The 22,806-nt window shown below is 34.0% G+C and overlaps 1 protein-coding gene across 5 annotated transcripts in view; it reads right to left on the bottom strand.

The window, feature by feature from the left end:
- The window catches only part of st18 (ST18 C2H2C-type zinc finger transcription factor), a 49,581-nt gene extending 27,111 nt beyond the window's left edge, over window positions 1-22,470 (bottom strand). The window contains exons 1-4 of one of the 5 annotated variants that reach the window (XM_059525051.1): window positions 22,241-22,470; window positions 8,616-8,723; window positions 6,722-6,764; window positions 2,291-2,321 (exon numbers count right to left, since the gene is read on the bottom strand). In XM_059525051.1, coding sequence (XP_059381034.1) covers window positions 2,291-2,321; window positions 6,722-6,764 — 74 coding nt within the window. In that variant the 5' untranslated portion in view covers window positions 8,616-8,723; window positions 22,241-22,470. Of the gene's footprint in view, window positions 1-2,290; window positions 2,322-6,721; window positions 6,765-8,615; window positions 8,724-22,240 lie in introns of those variants that run through there. The other 4 variants (XM_059525050.1, XM_059525053.1, XM_059525052.1 and 1 more) reach the window with 4 other exon arrangements.
- Window positions 22,471-22,806: the final 336 nt, after the last annotated feature.

The following is a 22,806-nucleotide window of genomic DNA, read 5'->3' as shown; positions in this document are numbered from 1 at the left end:
GCTATATGATGCTTTAAAGAGTAAATAATTATGTTGGACATTCATAAAATGTGCCAAAAGATGCATTTACCTGACTACAGTTAAAAAGTTCAAATTTTTATTATTATTTGTATTATTATTATTTAAGTATTTTTATGCTTTAAACTGATTGAAAGTGACAGTAAAAACTTAAAATGTTACAAAATTCTATTTCAAATAGGTGCTGTTCTTTTGAACTTTCTGAGAAATTCTAATAATTTTTACAAAAATATTAAGTGGCACAACTGGTTTTCAACATTAATAATAATAAAAAATGCTTCCTGAGCAGCAAAGAATACATAAAAAATTATTTCTGAAGGATCATGCGACTCTGAAGACTGGAGTAATAATGCTGAAACTTAAACATTGCCATTGAATCATAAATTACATATCCAATTAGAAAACCATCTTTTTAATTTATAATAATATTTTAAAAAGATTACTGTTTTTACTTTATTATTATTATTATTTTTAATAAATGAAAATAGACTTTTTTCAGACCCCAAACTTTTGAATGGCAGTGTGAACAAATTTGAATGGGATTAACACTGGTGTTTCTTAATTCACATTTCTGGTCTTACTGTAAATGATTAGTTGGGACACATTATTCCAAATACAAAAGTGTAATCACTAATAATTCAACCTCTGAACTGACTTTCCATTTTGGGCTTCTTATTTTTCAACCCCTCCCCTCCAACCACTTATAAGAAACCACTTTTCATCATCCAATCAATTCCCAATGGATCAAATCAAGTCTGTTCCTGCATTTTGTCTCACTGAACATCCTGTTTCACAAAAAATACAAATAAATTAAAAAAGTCACAGGAGTAAAATGCATTTTGTGCTCTTTGGGGCAGCGAGTTTGTAACCAAACTCATCAGGGCAGCATCTGAAATTCCCTGCAAGATGTGACTAAGAAAATCAGCATCACGGATCTTCATGTGTGAACTTATGTGTGAATACAGAGTCCAAAACACTCAAGCATGAACTGGCTCATTATTGTCAATGAGAAATCTGTTGCTATTATCAGCGATCTCGCTGCATAATAAGCAATGATACAGAGAATAAAATGTTTGCTGTAGGCCAATAACATAAAAAAGGTTAGTGTAGAGTTTGACACAAAATGCACAAAGAAATGCACAAAAAATTGCACTGCATTAAGATAAAGATAAGATGCATTCCAAAAAATTAACAGTGACCCCAAATAGTATTTGGACACTTAAGTCACACTTACTGTATAAAAACATAGACATAAAATATTAAATAAAAAATAAATAAATATAAACAAAAATGAAATAAAATAATATCATATACAGTTCAAAGGTTTAGGATCAGTGTCTTTTTTTTATATGATTTTGTATTATTCTTTAAATTATTTATTCATCCAAAGTGACAAATATATATATATATATATATATATATATATATATATATATATATATATATATATATATATATATATATATATATATATATATATATATATATATATTTCAAATATGTGCTGTTCTTTGGAACTTTCTATTTATCAAATAATTCTGAAAATAAAATGTTAATAAAATGAAAACAAAATAAAATCTTCTTTACACAAAAAATATTAAACAGCACAATTGAATATTAGCATGTATAATAGCAAATCATCATATTAGAATGATTTCTGAAGGATCATGTGACACTGAAGACTGGAGTAATGAAGCTAAAATTCAGCTTTGATCACAGGAATAAATTACATTTCAGGAAAAGTTATTTTAAAATGTTATAATATTTTTAAATATTACCGATTTCACTGTAGATTTTTAAACAAATTAAAATAGACTCAAAAGCATTAAAAATCTTACAGATCCAAAAGCTTTAAGTGTAAATTTATATATAATGTACATATATTATATCAAAATCCTAAAGTATAAAACACTAAATCAAGCAACTTTAACTTTTAAATTTTAAATAAAGATACACAATTTCACTTTTCAAGCAAAAATAGCTCACATGTGATTTAAAATCTGTTGCCAGATGTTCACAGTTAATGTTCTAAACTAATTCACTTCTTTCGACCACTAAAAATCATCAGAATTAAAGTCATTGAGCAAGAGAAAAGCTCTTGATTTGTGTGCAAACACAACTTTAATAGTTTGTATCCAATGCAATTCATTTATTTTAAGTGTGACTTAAAATAAGTCTTACGTGTAACTTTTGACAGCTGCACGTATGCTGTAAAAAGCATCAGAAAAGCCATAAACTGACACTCGGAAGCAGGTAGTGAACTCTGGCTTACCTGGGCGCCTCAACGATGCAGTCAGGCAGAACTGCAAACAGAAATAGAGAGAGAAAGAGTAAACACATGTGTTTACATTTCCACCAGCGAGACCGGCCCCTCCAGCACCTGCCTGTGATCCTTCACACACCTCTCGCTTAAATGTCACACTTAGACGGACACAATGACGAAGGCTCCTGCTGACTCGGTGATAGACGCTTATGTTGAGGATACAGCTCGTGTGGCATAAAAAACACCATAAATAAACCTCCTTATGTGCTCTGCATGTAAGTATAGCTATTGATATTAGCAAAAAAGATGCAAATCCAAACAAAACAGAGATGCAAATAAGGCTTCAGGTTTTTAAACCGCATGAGAGGATCTGGCCTTGTCTAGTATCAGCTGACCCGATTTAGCTAAGATTTCAAGTAGTGCTGATGGGTAAACAACAGCCCAGCAAACTCAATAAATCACACAGATGAGAGATGCATGCAGTCATGCAGGTTTGGAACAACACAAAGGCAAGAAAATTATGACAAAATCTTCACTTTTGAGTGAATCGTCCCTTTAAGGTCAAGCATTTTGGGTAATGCCTCTTTGAGGAAGTAGTGCTGACTATCAAACAATCAACGATTCAGTCTTATAAAATGTATTTTTTATAATTGTTCACTATATAATTTGTATATGTTTGACTTGAATAAAACCATGTAATTTAAATGTTGCAACATGATGCACTTTTTTAGTTAAAATTTTGCATGGACATGGGGAAAAACATGAGATGGATTGACTTTGCATTTGCTCCGAAAACTTTCGCATTCTCTCTCAAATCATTTGCATTCTCTCACACAGCTATTGCATTCCGCCAACATCAGCCAAATCTTTACGTTCCCCAACAAACTTTACGTTCTTTCGCAAAATATCTGTGTTCTCTCATGAAAGGACATGTTTTTATTTGCGTTTTTTAGCCAAATTTTGCGTTCATAAAAATTTCCCCCAAAAAAGTTGCATTCTCTTGAAAAACATTTGCGATCTTTTGCAAAATATCTATGCGTTCTCACAAAACATTTGTTTTCTAGCCAAATTTTTAATTCCCCTTGAAATTTTTAATTCCCTCACAAAACATTTGTATTCTTTCGTAAAACATTTGCAATCTTTCTAAAACCATTGGTATTCTCTCTCAAAACATTTGCGACCTTTCGCAAAAACATTTTAATTATCTCGTAAAACATGTGCGATCGTTTTCTAGCCAAATTTTGCATTCCCCAATAAACTTTGTATTATCTATTAAAAAACATATGTAATATTTCACAAAAAATAGACAATTTCTTGCCAAATTTCTTGCATTCCTTAAGAAACTTTGCATTAGTTCGTAAAATATTTGTGATCTTTCGCAAAACATTTGCACTCTCACAAAAATGTGTTTTCTAGCCAAATTTTGCATTCCCCACGAAACTTTGCTGTATTCTCTCACAAAGCTTTTGCATTTTCTCAAAAAATCGTTTGCCAATCTTTCACAAAACATTTCTATTTATGAAATATTCGCATTTCTATCTCAATTTTAGCCCCCCCCCCAAAAAAAAACATCAACAAAAAAATTTCTATGCGTTTGTGTTCTCTCTTACAAAAGAAAAATCTTGAAAAACAAAAATCTTGAAAAACTGCAAAAAAATATTGCATTCTTACAAAATTTCTGCATTTCCCCCAAAAACTTTGCATTCTCTCACAGAAGAAACAAAAGTTTCCTGAAAAGTTTTGCAAGCAAATGCAAAGATCCTTAAGGGGAATGCAACATATTTGCAAGAGAAAGCAAGAGCATTGAAATACAATCTTTCCTCCCATCACCATGTTCCTTCAGTGGCTCTGTACATTTTCATAATCTTGCAGACTAAATAAAAGGTAAGGTAAAATGAACACTCTCTGACAGGAATGCATTGTTTTACATTTCATAAAGCATGTTTAAGATGTGCAATACTTCCACTTGGGGCAAAATTTGCAACCAATTACACAATGTAAAACAATACACGTATCTGGATTTGCATGGTGATAAAGCTGGTTCACTTTACTAAACAGTGTTTAACAATCGCGGCTCTGACAACATGATATATTCAAAGCCTCGCTGTGAACCTAGTCTCACGAGATGTACAGACAGACAGACAGAGAAGGAATGTGTGTCAGTGGGAGAGAATGTCTCATTCACAGCTTCACCTCAATCCCATGGTGAAGACTCAATAAAACACCATCATGAATTTTTACCGGCACATTAAAGGGCCAGGCGCTCATGAGAGGTACAGTACGCGGCTCTAAACACTTGAATAATGATGTCCCCTGTCATGCTTTAGCCGCTCTTTCCATTCACGTCGCCCTCCTTAACTCGTTTGAAAGAATATTGCCACATAATGAAGTCACTGTCTCTGCATAATGCATCGCCGTGGCAACCACACCTCTCTACAGCTAAAGGATTGATATTAAAATTGACAGATCTGATGTGAGACCGTTAAACTAACACTTCAGATCAAATGTGCGTAGGATAAGGGTGCGTGCGCACACATGAGGAAACCAGCCTGTCAGAAGACCGTCGCTGAGGCATTATGGGAAATGTGTTCACCTTGTTTATGTGAACTTTGTACAGGGCAAATATAATGCATCCCTGCATGTTTATACAAACCAATAATGCACGCTAAAGAGTGGTATGAGATTATGTTTCATAACAAGTGCTTTAAATAAATATTATGTTGCAGAGGTAATGGGTTATAAAACTTTACAATGATATGAAAGACTTTTTACGTCATTAAACTTCATAATGCTAAACAGATCAGTAGTTAATGTTGATTAAAATAGGAATATAAAAATATGTAAATAAAAGGTGACATTTCTAACTATTTGAATAAAGACTATTGAGTATGCATAATTATATATACACGTGTACAATGCTTAGGTATAAAACTACACATAAGTAGAATTAATAAAGTCTAATAAAATAAATAATATATACGATATTTTGTAAATTTATTATAATAAATAAATATACATCTTTAAAATTATATAAAACTTATTACAACATTAACATGTATGTTATGATCAGTAGTTAATGTTAATAATATATATATATATATATATATATATATATATATATACATATATGGAAATAAATAAAAGTTAACATTTCTAACTATTTGAATATAAATAATTGAGTACTCGTAATTATATGTACAGCATACAATGTTAAATATTCAATTTTGAAATATTTAAATAAACAATATAAATAATTATCAGTTGATCTTTTGATAATTATACTAAGTAAAATGCAACAAAAAAAACAAGTATAAACAACGGATAGCTATTTGATTTGAACTTTAAACTATAATGAATTAAAATGTATTTGCCTAATATAGTGAGATTGATTTAGTCCTAATAAAAATATTGTTTACTTCAATAGATATTGCTTGTTGTCTGTTCTGTTAGTGCCAGTTATTAAGAACAAAGCTGGAATGGTAGGCAACTTGAATAATTATAGACCTATAGCTTTAGCTAGTATCCTGTCTAAAGTGTTGGAAAAAATCTGGCTGGATAGGTTAAAAGTGTTTATTAATTCTGAAAAACAAGCAGTTTGGATTTAAGGCTAAACATGGTACTGATCTTTGCATCTATGCATTAAAAGAAATAGTAAACAAGTATAGAGATAAAAACTAATCAGTCTTTATGTGCTTCATCGATGCATCTAAAGCTTTTGATCAGGTTAACCATGCAAAGTTATTTTTAAAATGAGACTAAGAGGCGTGCCAGAATATATTTTGAGAATCCTGGTTTATTGGTCTGCCCACCAGATGATGCACGTCAAATGAAGCAATAAAGTCTCTGCCCCTTTTGGGGTTAAATTTGGCTTGAGACAAGGAGGGATTTTGTCCCCAATTTTGTTTAATCTTTACATGGATGATCTATCTGAATGTTTGGGTGCTTGTAAAACTGGGTGTATGGTTGGGAATATTCTAGTGAATCATATTATGTATGCAGATGATCTTGTAGTGTTTAGTCCTATCAGTGCTGGTTTTCAACAGCTTTTAACTATGTGTCTATCAAATATAAGGGTTAGTATTATACGGTATCAGTCAAAACTGTGGAGACATTGGTATTGTTGCATTTTGTAACTTTCTATTGTGTGTGGTAGATGCTGTGGGTTGTTTATGATGTCCTATCGTCTTGTTTTTTTTTAATTTGGACCTTGAGTCTGTAATAAAAGATTGATTGATTGATTGATTGATTGATTGATTGATTGATTGACTGATTGACTGATTGATTGATTTAGATTAAAAAAACATTAAACTAGATTTGAGATATAATACTACATAATAAAAACATATATTATATTATATAACAGATTTAGTATATATTTTATACAAATTATTTTATTCAAATTTTATTTGATACATTTGTGTGTTTTGTTAGAGCTCTTACCATCACATGTTTCACTGCGATTCTCTTCACTGTCAGACTCCATCTGGAAAGAGAAAGGGGGGAAAAAATAGTTAATAACAAATAGCACTTTTCAATTTCAGAGATTTATAATCCAGTTTAATAACTCATCTCAACAGGATCTCATCATCAGAGTGATGGTTAAGTTCCAGTCAGTTTAGGTTATTAACAAGTAAGCCAGATTAGTGTCATGCAAAGAGTTTATCGCACTGCACGCATCTGATTCGCTTTGCTATTTCACAAACACAAATCTTACAAAAGAAAGTTTCAAACCACAGGATTACAGTAAATAACAGTAGTAAAAACCTAATCCAATCAATTCCACAACTCCTGGCGAATGCGATGAAGCGTCAGCGCGAAAAGGTCAGTGAACTTTACGACAAATAAAAAGTGGAAATTTCACGCAGCAGATCAGCTCCATTACTTGCATTGTGTGGCCTGCTTCAATATTTTGGCTTGATTTAATTGATTTTGAAACTACAGAAACAAACTGCCAGCGCAGTTACAACAACCAGACAGGCCTTCACTTTTAAGAGGGTAAGACAGGGGGCGAGCACAAATATAATAATGCAAAAACCAGCGACAAACAAAAGTAGTAGTAGTGTGTGTGTGTGTGTGTGTTTAGACAAAAAGAGTTGTTAATACTGCAGCACCTACTCACTCTTCCTCTCTCTCCCTCTCTCTCTCTCTCTCTCTCGCTCTCTCTCAGTTTCTCTCTGCCAGCAGTGCCTTGCTGATCCCAAATAAAACCTATTAAATGTAATTATTCTGGGCTGATGGCGCTCTATAGCGGTCGGAGGGTCTGGTGAGCTCGGTGAGTCACTGGCTGGGCTGTTACTTCGCTTATAATGGGAAACATGACTCCTATCTCCCCTTCTCTCGGCTTGGCTGTTGTGATTGAAGCCACTGACCTGTCATACATTTATAATAGGGGGAGCAGGTGTGGCATTGATGGACCTTAATTTCCTTTAATAAACCTTTTATGTGGCCCACTCTTAATGCCACGCCGGCCCTCTCCCGGCTCCCAACGCGTAATAGCTTCATTACTTTTGATTACTGGGGCCCCTATTGAGACAAACAACTCCCAAACACTATAGATTACATTCTGTAAAAACTAATGTACCTGATTAGTTCATTACACTCGCTCGCTCGTGTACACATAGATGCATGCTAACGCACACCACGCCAGAAGTGGCCCGTCGCTTCTGGACGGGCTTTTCTGAACGCCTCTTGAAAGCCCAAACTATTAAAAACTGCCAGAGCCGGGTTTTGTTTGGTGATTTCGCTATTGTTTCGCTGGGGGAGTGAAAAGAAATCTTTTATTAGCCCCACAAGCGCTGGGGTTTATTGTAACAAAGAGGAAGCAGATTTCCAGGCTTACATAATTTGATATTTCTAATATTCTGAGCGGAAACTTTGACATGAGGAGGAGAGAGCGATCAGGCAACAGCTGGCTGCTAACAATCCCTTTAAATAACACCGTCACCACCTTGCAAAACCGAACCCTATGTCAACAAGCGCCGAGAACCTCAACAAGTCGGTTTCGAACTGAAACAACTTTGTAAATGATGGCCCGAGTGGTTCCAAAGCCAAATCACAGACTCGTTTTAATATAGCAGAATTATTATTGCACAAGCTAAACCTTTTAGAACATTGCCAGATTTAAAACAACAGATGTTGCATTCAATGTTTAACTGTTTAGTGCAATCTTTGTAGACATTTTTATAAATGATTAAGCAGCATGTAAATGCACACAAACATGAAAAACAGAGGTGAGTCCACAAAATGATATGTAACATACAAACAAGAATGTGTAAACTACACCTGCACATATGAGATACTCTGACTGCTCTGTAGAAGCAATGACTAATTTTACCTTAGTTTGTTTGGCCTGTAATGAATAAGTAGTTCTGTGAGGTCCTGCTCTGGTTACTGCACACACGTTTCTTCAGCTGTTCTAAGATCTGAGTGTGACATTCATGCTCTGAGGGCAAAAAATGACAAAAGATGTCAGTGACAACTTGAATTACGCTTGAGGTGTTTACAGAGTATTTTTGAATCGCTAGTGTGAAATCAATTTTTACATCACAAATGTGTCCTTAGGTCAAAACATGTTATGTAGACATTTCTGATTATTGACAGTGTAAAACATTCAAATGTGCGGTTTTTACTCTTAAAAGCAATTTGCACTTGTTAAAAATCCCTTTAACTCAATGCATTCTGTTCGCTTTAGTCAAATTGTATAATATGAGTAATGTTAAAACATTAAGATGTGCATATGAATGCATGATATAATTAATGACATGGTGTAAAAAAAATTAAATTGAGCATTTGTTACACTAAAATCACTGTAACTTAATCCATTCAGGTCGCTTTAGTAAAATTAATAATATGATTTATGATACACTGTAAAAGATACACTATAAAAAATGTGCAGTTTTTACCTACACTGTAACTCGCGTTACGTAAATGCACTCAGTGATCTTAAATAAAATGATAAATGACAGATTGTAAAAACATGCTGTTTTTAGTCTAAAAAGTGATTTTTAGTTGTTAAAAATCATTGTAACATTGTAAGTTATATTAAATAATATGATTAATGACACACTGTAAAACATTAAAACATGTTGTTTTTACTCTAAAATGCTATATCTACCTGATTTGATTTGCTATGAAAATAAAAACCATAAAAAAACTCAGTGTACTCAGGTTCCTTCTGATATATTTAGGTTTCTAGACTTGGACGACTACATTTAGGAGTTGTTGGGATAGAAACTCGAACTGTGAACATTTCAAACAGCGCCGTAAAGAAACCTGGGAGCGAATTCACAGACAAGACCTCATGTGGCTTTCTTAACAAGATGCAAATTGATTGCTTGACAGAAATCAAATAGCTTGTGTGTAATTAATATGGTTAATCCGGGAAGAGTTTTGTGTGATTGCGCGCATCGGGACAATTTAAACGCTGTGCTACACAACGACTGAGCTCAGCTATTGGTGATCCATTCATGCCTGTTGGCTTTGAGGAAGAGAAAGAGAGAGCTTTGTGTTAATTATGGCTAAAAACTCCCAGAATCTTTTGCGCCCCACCGCCGGGGACGAGGAGGGGCCCCCTCATTAGCATAAGAAGAAAGACGGCCCATCATCTGCTGAATCATTATAAGGGGGTTTCTCTCTGCCTCTTCTGCACACAGGCAGCGTCCCTCTGAGGGCCGGGCCGCTAATGTGCATGGACTCGCAGTCTCTAAGGAGAACGCGCTTCCTGATTCAGCGTGCGCGTGTCTGCGTGTGTGCATGCGGCCGGGGCTCTATGCCCTAACTGATCTGCTCTTTTTCTCAAAGCCCCGTCTGAGCAGAATGAGAGTTGCCCTTTACAGCCTCTGAGCATCAATGGGCAGGATTCGTTTCATATAAATGACACGACGACCCTTAAAAACACACATACAAAGAAGATTAGTGTTAGCATGCACAATTTCTTAGTAGAAAAAATGAATGACATTTTGTGGTCAAAGCAAAAACGCACACACGCTATGATTAAGACAGAGCATTTCTACTCTTTATCACATGAATGCTAGCATCACCGAGAATAAGACAAAACAAACAGACAAGTGCACAATGCATATGGTAATTATGTTTGTTATCAGCATCACAATCGCTCATTTGATTTAACTGCTCAAGGGACGACTGCTAGTAATCAAACCTCAAATCATCTTTATCTTTATAAAGGCATGCGCAGAAATGGGTTAAATTATAAGTTTGGAGACAATACTTGCGGTATCCTGTTGATTTGAACAAACAAAAAACAAACAAATCATGTATTGACCAATTATGCACTTACAATTAAAGTCTATCGGGACAGCGTACAAGCTTAAACACAAGTTGAGTTTTAACATATTTCACCAAAGATTATATTTATTTTAAGCACTTGAATTAATTTAAGGGTATCAGTAATCAGGTGAGTGTCACTGACGTAGTTTTAGATGTATCAAACATTATAATTTTTTATGTTAGACTTGAGGATGTGGATACAAAAAAAGAGATACAAATTATTGAAAATAATAGCAGTAAAAAAACGAACTCTGTGGTTAAATGATAGAAACTGATGGTTAACAATTAATTTTTTTTTTTAAAGTCTCATATTATTGTCATTAAGGTACTATAATATTTTTTTATTAATGTTTATATTTTTTTTATATTTTCAGTTTTCTCAAGTCAAGTTAATGATTCATCTATATATAGTTTTATTAATATTGATTACATTTTTAGTTATTTTAGTATCAAGTTCAACTTAATGAAAATCAAAAATGTAAAATAAAATAAGTTTTTAAAAACTATATTTTATGTTATTTTTAAAAAATTTTTATAATAACCCTGGCTTATAACAGTTCTCCCATAGGCCTCTACAACTTTTATTTTTGTAATAAAAATTATTTATATTATATTTAATATGCATTTAATTCATAAATAAATTGCCAAATCCAGAATATGCCTTTAAACCTTTCAGGCAAATTTTTATTAAACATGCATGCCTTTTTTTTTTTTTTTTTTTTTTAGTCCTCTTTCGCTTGAATTAAGATTTTTCTTTGCATCTAGACTTTGGGAAAGAAATAAGCATAGCAAACATTCGAAGCGCACTCAGTGCCCTTGTCCTTCCTGAATGACTGTTATGATTAGATTGTACTTTCAGTGTAATTACGGAATAAGCACTATGTGGCACTAAACAATGAATAAATAAAGACCTCCAGCTCTATCTCAACCCAGACACCCCCCTCTTTCCCTCTCTCCCTCTCTCTCTCCTTCCAATCACCTTTCCCCATTTTCTTCTCCTCTCTCCATATCACCTGTCTGTGCTCGTATCGCGCATAGAGAGTTATGAAGACACAGGGTCTCATTGCAAGGTCACCCGCTCCCTTTCTATATCTCTCCCTCCTGCTTTTTGTTCGTATGTAGCGTCTGGCTGGAAAAGGGTTAAGCCAGGAATGGATTTAATTATGGAATGAATGGAATCACAATGCGCCTGCAGCAAGTTTGTGCCTCCTTATTTATTAAAGCTGCTGATGGTCCAGGTTTGATGAGCCACTTCGGGCGTAATTGAGTCATCATACAAAGAGGGTTCCACGCATTCAGAGAGGTTTTATCAGCTGCAAACAGACCTGATTACTGGCAATTACACTCTGATCTAGGAGGATGGTGGTGGGGGGCGGGAGGGGTAACTTGTGTGTTTATAGTTTACCCCAGGAATAATTTCCACATTCATTTTACATGCTAAGTGTTTTTCTGTTGCGGCGTAATAAAAGCGCAAAATGAGAGATAGGGGCGTTTTACTTACATTTTTCCCCCGCGCTGAATGTCTTACTGTAACTGAAAAAAGGGGGAAAAGAAGAAGAAAGGAAGGAAATAATTGCGACTGAATGCGAATCGGAAAAGGCGGTTGGGGGTTTGTTTACACACTCTTTGAAATAAAAAGTGAGCGGAGGTGTGAAACAAACAAATTGGGTTGAGCTGAGTACAATCCATTATGTATTATTAGTGAAAATTAATTAAATGCACCTTAAACATCCAGTCAAAATAAGACATTAAAAATGTGTATAAATATAAACAATGATAAAAAGCTCACCATTTAGGCCTTCTACATAGAAACAAAGACAGAAAGATGGGAAGAAAAGAGGCGCTCCAGATTAGAAGGGGCGGGTGTGTGTAAACGCAAGATATCAGTCTCCATGTAGTTCATGCCAGAGACTTTAAACTGTGAAATCTGAGAACTCAAAAGCTGCTATTTTAACTTCTGTTAGCTCCTGGAAGATGAGGCTATGTTTTCTTTCTAGGGCAAGCATAATTAGTTTCAGTATAATTACCTTAAAGTGCATCATCTGTCCCTAGGTCTAATGTGGGAGTAACTTCAAAGATACACTTGTTTCCAACTGTTTAAAGCATTTCTCATCTGATAAATTATTCTAGGAGAAATCTGCCAAACGCAGATGAAAAAATAAATAAATTTTAAAAAATGTTTGTGACGAAAATAAGCGTTCGCAGAGTTAAAGCTTGTGCAAACAATTCTGCAAAAGTGACCAAATAAAATAAATATACACAAATAAAATATACTGTAGAATCATTTAGAGTTTGAGACAAGTTTAGATCATGACTCATAGTAATGCCATTTGTTTTAAATAAATAAAAAATATTTTATACACTAGAATTCAATTATAATTATAAATTAAATACATAACATTAAAAAATAAATATTTTATAATAGTAATATGTTTATAATAAGGTTCAGAATGGAAAATAAGCAAATAAATAAATAAATAAACAAGCACATAAATTATAAAGTTGTATTTTTTAAATAATTAAATATGATATATATATATATATATATATATATATATATATATATATATATATATATATATATATATGCTTGATATTATTCTTATTTTATTAATAATATTATTAGTTACTACTATTATAATTAAAATTAGCTTTATATATATATATATATATATATATATATATATATATATATATATATATATATATATATGATGTAAACATATATATTTTTACTAATATGTATTTGATTTGGAGTTTTCAGCTTTCTATTTCTGTAACAGAAAATTTTAATATAGCTTATTTTACGTCATCGTATTCAATCCATATGGAAAAAAAACTAACATTATTAATCATTTCTCATGGCATAATCACACACACACACAAAGCTAAATATTATTGTCAGGCACTAAAGTCAGAAATGAAGTTCCCGCTTTCTACTGAAGCACTTTTAAAGTCCCGTTTGAACAGAAAGTGATACTTTTAGTCATTAAAGTTTAATAAAAGTCTTTTAGGACATGGATATATATTGTAAAAGTTACTGAGCAATGCAAATAGCCACTATTTATTTATGCTAACAATTGCATTGCATTGTCTCTTCATCTTCCATTCAAAGGCAGAGATATCGCCTCGCTTAATTTGGTTTGAGAGAAGCATAAAAGGGCATCTGAAACCAAAAAAGAGATGGCCAGGTGTTAGCAGGAACAACTTCCACGCCCGTCCTCCGTTATCAGAGCACACTGATCCGGCCCATTGTTTCAGGACGGGAAGGTATCTCAATAGAGAGGACGTATGAGTACTACCAGGTGGTCGGCAATTTGTGAAGCCGTGGCTACCATTCCAGCTAAATCCTGGAGCACAAAAGACAGGTCTCCAGGCTCTGAAGCCCTTGGGTTGAAAAATAAATAAAAAAGGAAAGGGGGGGGGGGGGTTGTTCTTTTGGAGTATATCACGGGCAGGGTTTGAAAGGAGAAGACCCTTTAAACTCCTGATTCCTAATAAGATTGAAATGAACAGCTCGCATGGCAGCTGTACTTTTCCCAGGGTTAATTACCTTTCACTGCACTTGCCTAATGAGTCAGCTGTTCCTGTCATTAAACAACTCCACTTCACCATGGCTTCTTCATCCTCCACAAACACTGTCCCTCCTGTTTGCTCACTTGTTCCAGCTGGGGTGGGGTGAGACGGAGAGACAGAAAAGGGAAAGGTTGCCCTTCATGGCATATGTTTGGAAACTGGCGGATGCTGACAATGTTGAGCTCTGATTATGAAATCGAAACCCCAAAACAATCTGCCAACTCAAGTGGAGGTGAATTACACTTCAAATTTAGATTCACTCATAAATTGATTTCTTCACAATTTTAAATTTGAGGGGATATTACTAAGAAAACAAACTTCTCCCATATACACCAGGATTTCTAATCAAAGAATTTATGCCGTTTCAATGCTGCTTAGTGAAACTTGATGATAAAATGATGATAATGATAATAATAAATCATAAAAATGTAATACTATTAAAACAACAACTAATTATGATCAATGTCATTTCTTTATAAGGACAAAAACTATTCAATCAATAAAGTTTTACATTTAACGTAGTATACATGCACAAATTAATTTTAAATAATTAGTTAAAAACTAATTATGATTATTAGCATTTTTTCAGATCCTTTACAAGGAAAAAAACATAATAATGTTTAATCAGTTTTGCACTCAGAATATATGTCCTACTTATGATAATAATAATAATAATAATAGTGATATTAATAAATTAATAAATAAACGCTAAAAGATTAAAACTACAATTCATTTTGATTAGTCATTATTTCAATTCCTTTAAAAGCATAAAAATATAATAATAACAACAATAATAATAATAATGTATAATGTACTGTAATCTATAACGTTTACCCTTAAAGTAGAATATATGTCCTACTTACAATAAATGATAATACAATGGATAATAATAATAATAGTATCAATCTTAAAACAAATAAATCTAATAAAAAATGATTATATATAAGAAGATATTAATCAATTCAAACTGCAACCAATTGTGGTGAATGTCATTCTTTCAGTTCCTTTATAAGGACAGAAATATAAAAATGTGTAATCTGTAAAGTTTTACACTACTTATTGAGTCTTATTTTCTCCCACAATAGTTTTGTTGTTGTTTCAAAGTAACTTTAATAATATTACTGATAATTCTAAATGCTAAATATTCAGCATTAATATAAAATAGTAATGCTAATTTATACATATAATAATATAAGTTAATATAAATACCATAGAAGCAGTGTATATGAGGGTACTTGAGCTTCATTGATGAGGTTATCCGGGTACATGTGACAAAAAAAAAAAGATGGGAACACTGCAAGACACTTCGCATGAGCTGAGTCAAACAGACCGACATATTCGACTCAAACGGTGTCAAATCCCTCTATAAACCCAAACGAGCCAGTCTATAACCCACTGGAATGTCCTCTTTGGCATCTAAACAAACAGCAGCAGCACGGACCTCTGCTTCAGCACATCTCCGACTGTGCTGTCATCATTTCAGGCCGGATACTGCAGCTCAGGCTGTTCGGGGAGTTTTAAGTGATTTTTGCCAGTGTGTGGTGAAATCCCCCGGCCACCTGGATTACAAACTCTAGTCCTTTAACTCATGCCAGTCTAAATCCATGTTAACTCGGATTTACCTCTGGCATAGGAATTCCCAGTCCGAGTAAGCTTTGTTTGGAAAGAGTTGCGCCTAAGTATTTTATGCAATAAAAAGAGGACTGGTGGGGAATTCTGATTTAACTAAAATGTCTAAAAGAGCTGAGGGATCAGGATCATGGATTTATCAAGTCTCATTCTGTAATCTTCTAATAAATAGAATAGATGCATGCACACTCTCGTCATAAACTTGTTTTTACAACTTGCTTTTAAGGTGCTTACAATAAATTAGGTCTATTGTAGGAAATAAACTCACACAAAAAAAAAATCCATAATTGCCTTATGTTATCCTAATAACTAGAATACTTGTGTAAGCAAAAGTGTAAAACAACACAGACAGAGAGCAAGCACACACACACACACTATTTCTAAATAAAGCCCATTATAAATGACTAAACCAATAATAAAAATGTGCATAAAAAAAGATATTTTATGTGTGATATTTGGAGTCTTCAAATGAAAACATCCTAAAATGTCTCCAAAGAGAAGTTATAAGCAAACACACACACGCACACTCACAGACACACACTCATTTGTGACCCTGCAGTGAGGTCACACTATTTACTACTTAAAAGGTCAAAAAATCACATTACGAGTTTAAAACAAGCTTCCCAGACCAGCAGATGGAACTTGAACATGATTATGCGCATCAATAAAATGAATAATCTTTAACAAAATGTAAATTTGACTTAACCCCAGGATTTAATAAAGAGGATGGATTCTGAACACTCTTAACCCATATTCTCATAGTCAGAGAGAGAAAAAAAGATATGCATCTTTTAAAGGACCAAATGTTCGATAAAGAAGTACTTTGTAAATTGAAGTCATTTCAATATCTAGATTTTACCTGGGAACATTCGCATTCATCAGACTGACAAAAATGCCAAAATGGTGTGTGCATCACATCTGAACCACACACACACACACACACACACACACACACACACACACACACACACACACACACACACACACACACACACACAAATAAATAAATAAATAAAACTAGCCATGTGGCAAACTATAAAATCTTAGTTTACATTATTTATGCATTTTTTGCTATTTTTAAATTTATTTCAAATTTGTGGGAAATGAAAATCAAAATTTTATATTATAATAAAATATAAATTCAAAATAACTAAACTACACAAAAACACACACACACAAAACCTGTGTGCATCATATCTGAAGCAAACAAATAATTGTAAAAATAACTAGCCATAAAATAAAAATATTTAAATATATTTAATTATTTACATGTAATTTATTTAGAAATATTTTTATTTAAAAATTTTTATTCCAAATTCATGCAAAACCAAAATCACTATTTTAGATTATAATAAGAATATACATTCAAAATAACCAAATGACACAATAAAAAAATAATTTAAAAAAGAATGAAAAAAGTTTTCAAGTATAAAATATAAATGTAATGTTTTTATTTTTTATTTTTTTACTTTCCACGTTCATTTGTGTGTAACTGTGCAGAAAAAAAACTTAGAGAAAAACCGAAACATCAGTTAACATCCTCTGATTCAACAGTCCTGAAACAATCAATTAACCATGTAGCATGAAGTCCACAAAATCAGCAAACACAAGCTCTTAATCTGCATCTTTGGAAGAACCTACTTAAGTTTTCACATATGCCATTATCAAAACGCCACGCCTCCCAATGCATAACTAAACAAAAACTACAACTCCTCAAAAGTACAAACCTCACAATGAAATTTAAGAACTACATTGTGAACACAAAAGAAAAGTGTACATACGCAAAGACAAACAATGCATTAATTACAGTGAAGAGTTTTATCCAAAGAAGAGTGTCTCTGAAACATGCTTGCGGGAGCATCACCCCTCTCAAACACGACCCTGGAAATGACAGCTTACAAAAAGCACTGCACTTGTCTTGATGCATTTCACAGATCAAACCAAGCATCCTTCTCACCCTCTACCCACCTCTCAGCTTCTCCCTCTCACTCTTAAAAAACACAGACGCGCAGACCGACACAAACACGGTCAGCAGGGCAGGGAAGGACCACCTGACTTACCACGTCCACACTAGCTTTTCACAGCGACATGAAAGGTGTTGTTAGTGGAGAGCAGAGGAGGTTATGCCGTGTCTTGCTGTTGTGTCGCGTGGCGAGAGTGCTTTGGGTCTCTATCCCCCCGTTTGCCCCCCTTCAGCCTTTGTGTCATTCATTTAACGACCAATCTCATTAGGCAGCAACGCACAATGGGCTGAACTATTTTCAGTATAAATATACCACATGGTGACCCTCAAGGTATAACTTATGAAGGTCTGTCTAATCTCATAAAAGATGGATTGGAAAAGAAAAAAACGGTTCAGGGGTGTTCCAGCAAAGGTCACATAATAAATGAATAAATAAAGGAGAGAATGCTTTCATATATGAACTTGAATAAAACATCACTTAGGGTCTTAAAATATTCAGCCATAATCTAATAAACGAATATAGTAAATGCAATTAATGTTATTTCAATTTCAGTAATGTTCCAAAAGATGCAACATTTGAATAAATATGCAAAGTGTAAAATTAGCATGAATAAAAGTAAAATATAAACATGCTATTAAAATATAAATTAAAATGTATTAAAATTCTAAATATAAAAGTAGTATTGCTTAAATATTAATATATGTAAAATGCTTATTAATTTTTCTTACGCATTTTAATTTCTTTAATATTTACCATGATTACAAAATATGAATGATATACTTTTTTATTGAAAGACAGACTGTTTTTTAAAACATCAATACAAAACAAAAATAAATGTTTGTTTTTTATCAAAGTGAAGCAAATAAAAAACATGAATGGATAAAGCATAGCATTCATACATGAATAACTATTAATAAAAAATTAAAGCTTACTGTACATATTATTCTTTAATTTTTTATTGCCATAATTTTTTCTTACTGTGACCATAACTAAAAAACAATAAAAATAAAAAAAACATTTTTATAATATCTTCAATTACTTCAATTAAAGTTTTAGGGAAAAAAGAAAGAGGCATATACTAAGTATACATTATTATTTGATTGTACTTAGGAACCGTGACTAAAGCTGATTTTATTATTATTATTACTTAAATTTCTCCAGAGTGTCATAGAAAAATAAAAAATAAAAAAATAAACATTTTACAACCAATGCAAATTTTTTAACATTTTTTATTATTATTACTTTATTTACTCCAGAGTTTTGATAAATGATAAAGAGATGGAGTGCATTGCCAATATCACTATTCAAACCAAATAGAAATATACTACAATCAGAGCGATGTTCAGTAAGGTTGCACAGGCCGCTGTGTCCTTCTGACTCCATATTGTCTTTCTGCTCATAATTCCATGTAAAATGCATTAAGGTGGGACTCACACCAGTGGCAGCTGTCCATAATCAGCAGGGACATGTCTATTGGCTAACTTGACCCATGTCAGTCGACAAAACAAACAGAGATGCGCACACACACACACACACACACACCATTAAAAAAAAAGCTTTCTAAAGCCCAGGACTTGCCGAGCGAGGTCACTGGAGATTTTCCAGACAAACGCAATCCGGTGGGGTGCTGGATGGTGTGTGTGTGTGGTGAAGGGGTGGTGGATGGTGTGGTTAAAAGAGGTGGGGGGTGGAAGAATAAAAAAGGACAGGCTTAGAATCTCATTTTACCAGACCGCACACAATCTGGGCTCCCACTGAACTATCTCTGCCTGACCGCTTTCTATTTATCCCTTATCAGTGTTTACCAACCGCTACTTCTCTTTCATTCATACTGTGCGGCAGTTCTCTTACTATCAGTCAACAGCTGACACCATGGAACAGCCTCAAAGGCACAGGAAAGGATCAAAACTGAACCAAAGCTGTTTAAACAATACAACAGAGGAAATAAATTCATAAATCCTAATTCTTCCCAGCCCACAAGGGTGCAGGCAGATCCTTTATAGTTAGGCCAACAAACACACACGCAGCCAATGAGGTAACACTGCTATCAAGGTAGATGCTGAAATATATTCAGAGGGAAAAAAAGTGTCAAAAAGGCCCATGTAATTTTAATTACACAACGTGGCTTGCTGCCTTTCCGTGCTTTACATCGTTTTACTTTATTTTTGCACTGGATGTTTTTCGAATCGCATTCGATCTGTTATATGAAAGATATCTGCTCAGAAGAACATTTGACGTTTCGCTTGAATCTCTTAAAGCCAGTCAGATGGAGATGATTCTGTGCCTTTTGTTTCCATTTACACGTTTTCGGTTAATTGCGAATATAATTCCAGAGTCATTGCATCAAACGCTCGCCGCTAGAAATCAAACGTGGCTCTATTGTGTGTAATCTTGCTGCCATGATCTTGAATTCACTTGCATTTCTCCAACACACAGTCACACACACACGGCACTCTGTTTTCCTGGACTACTGTTCAAAAGTTAAGTAATTAATTACATTCAGTCTATCACCAGCTGCTCCACAGCAGATGGAACATTTTTAAAACCTTGTTGAATTAAACCCACAAAATTCATTTGCCTGGATTAACCAAGTGAAGTTTGTGCATGGATGGCTTTGTGGAAGGGGTTGAGAAAAAAAAAAAAACAGGTAACAAGATGTTACACGGATACACAATTACGACATGAATGTTTTGGTGGCGTGTCTTGATTTATTGAGCCAAAATGGCGGCGTGTCAATGTTTTGCTTTAATTTCTGTTGTACTTGTAGTTTTACCCTGCTGAATGGGTGTAAACCAGCAGGTTAAAAGTTCATGAAAGGTCATGAAAGTTAAAGACGAATCGCATGACCTAAAGCAGTAAAGCAGAGGATAGTGTTTCTGAGGAAAAGAGTCTGTTCAGCACTCATTTTGGAGAGCAGCACCATGGACAGTTCCCTAAACTCTCATTACAGCACAAAATGAAACTGTTGTGCTCCTGTAATGCAACTCCAATCCTATCCAAACATAATTTGAATGAAATGTGACAGAGGAGTATAAAACATCATTCAGTTTGCTTAGGCAACACGCAATTCTGTTGACTTTAACTGAGCAGCGGCGAACAACTTAACGAAATGATGAGAATTGCATAACCTGGGCTTGTTTTTATAAGGGAATTTTTATCTATCACAGAAATATCACAAAGTGCTGAATTTGAAGATGCCTACAAGGAGATTTTGACTTGAAACCAACAAAACTACTGTACATTTTGTAGTTAGTAAATGTTCTGTTAAATTAACAAAATACTAATATAGTATTTTCATAACAGATGTACTTATAAAATATTATTTTATTAAGATGTTAGTAAATACAATACATATAAATCAATATATTAACTAGAGTGGGATAACATAATGATTAATTGTCTAAAACTCTTTTAGAACATTTACTGAACTAAAAGGATGCTATTTAATAGATATTATATATATATATATATATATATATATATATATATATATATATATATATTTAAAAATTATAATACTGTACTTGTACTGAATGTGTTCATCAACAACAACCAAAAATATCAATAAAAATAACCTGTTGACATGGCAATGACTCAAATTTCTACTTTGGAAAATTCAGCTCACATGCAAACTTAAGAGTACTTAAATAACCGGTTCATAAAATGCCATTTATTTCAATTTGCAATGATATTCCAGTAGAGATAGTGTCATAATGTCATCTCCTTCTATGTTACTAATTATTAAAGGTCCTCATGCACACGCACAGAATGTTTTAGCAAGTCAAAGTTTCAGCTCGTCTACAATATAATATACAACCATAAAGTCTGTTTTATCTGTGACTCCACATAAACACAGGTCTGAGCTTGCTTTTCAGGTTGCAAGTGCGAAACTAAACAGAAACCAAACGGCGTGCGACCTAACCGCGGCAGATCGAAGGCAGCGCTAACGCAGCCTAAAGCATGAAAGTTTGAGATGAAAGACAGGAAGGGCTGTGTGTGCTCAGCTGCTGTACCGAAAGCCCAAGCGTTGTGCTAACACACAATGCTAACACGTCTAAGACTCGCTTAAACCCTCCGGCACACGCACAGGGACTTTAATTTAGGTAGACAACATCTACTGTTATCGGTGTGATTAAAAAATAGGTCATTCTTCTTCAAATACACAGCTTGAGCTGTCTCTATGCTCTATGGATCCAAGACAGGTCTTGAACAAAAGTCGCTTTTGGTGAACAATAAAAAATAAGTACAAAATAAAAAAATAAAAAAATTAAAAATATATATAATTAATATTTAAAAATATATAAATTTATAATATAATAAGTTAAACAAAGTAAATTGTTACAACAAACAATCTAAATTCGAATTCTCATTCCAAACTTTTTTTTCGCACTGTCACAGCATCGCATCCTCTCAGTTCAAACACAAACAGCTCGGTTTGCTTCCCAAACACTGACCACAGACGGCTTCAGCTACTGTCACATCAAAAAACAGGCGGAACACCAACCTACTTGACTGATGCTGAAAGTTAGCTGCGGAATCTGTGGTCCCTGCTCGGCTGATGCTCTAGCGCTGGAGCCGGTAGCTTTTGAAAGGTAGTCCCCAGGAATATGACACACTATGTCTGTGACAGCCCCGAGATAAGCACCTGCGTTCTGCTCTCTTTCTACGTCACACCTCCCTATTCACAAGCTCTCAATATGATGCACATTTGCACATCAACAGCAACCCCTCCACTACCACACACACACACACACACACACACACTTCACTCCACTCCCACATCCGCAAAACATAAGAACCGGCGAGAGGAGGGGAGGAACAGTTTTTTTCCTCTCCCATCACTCTCCACATGCACACACTGATTTATCCTGCTTTTTCTAACATGTGCATGCATGTGCATGGAATTGCATGCTTAAAAAAACAACTAAACTTTCGATTGTAAATTGTTGTAATGGGTGTTTGTGCATATGTCCTTCCAAGCACCCCCCCTTTACCCCCATCCCACTCCACCCACAATCTCTCCTCCCCCCATATCAGTTACCATGCAAATGAGATGGAATGTCAGCCTTC

This window comes from Carassius carassius, chromosome 35 (genome assembly GCF_963082965.1).
Source record: "Carassius carassius chromosome 35, fCarCar2.1, whole genome shotgun sequence".
Classification (NCBI taxonomy): domain Eukaryota; kingdom Metazoa; phylum Chordata; class Actinopteri; order Cypriniformes; family Cyprinidae; genus Carassius; species Carassius carassius.
This window is presented reverse-complemented; position numbering and strand designations above follow the sequence as displayed.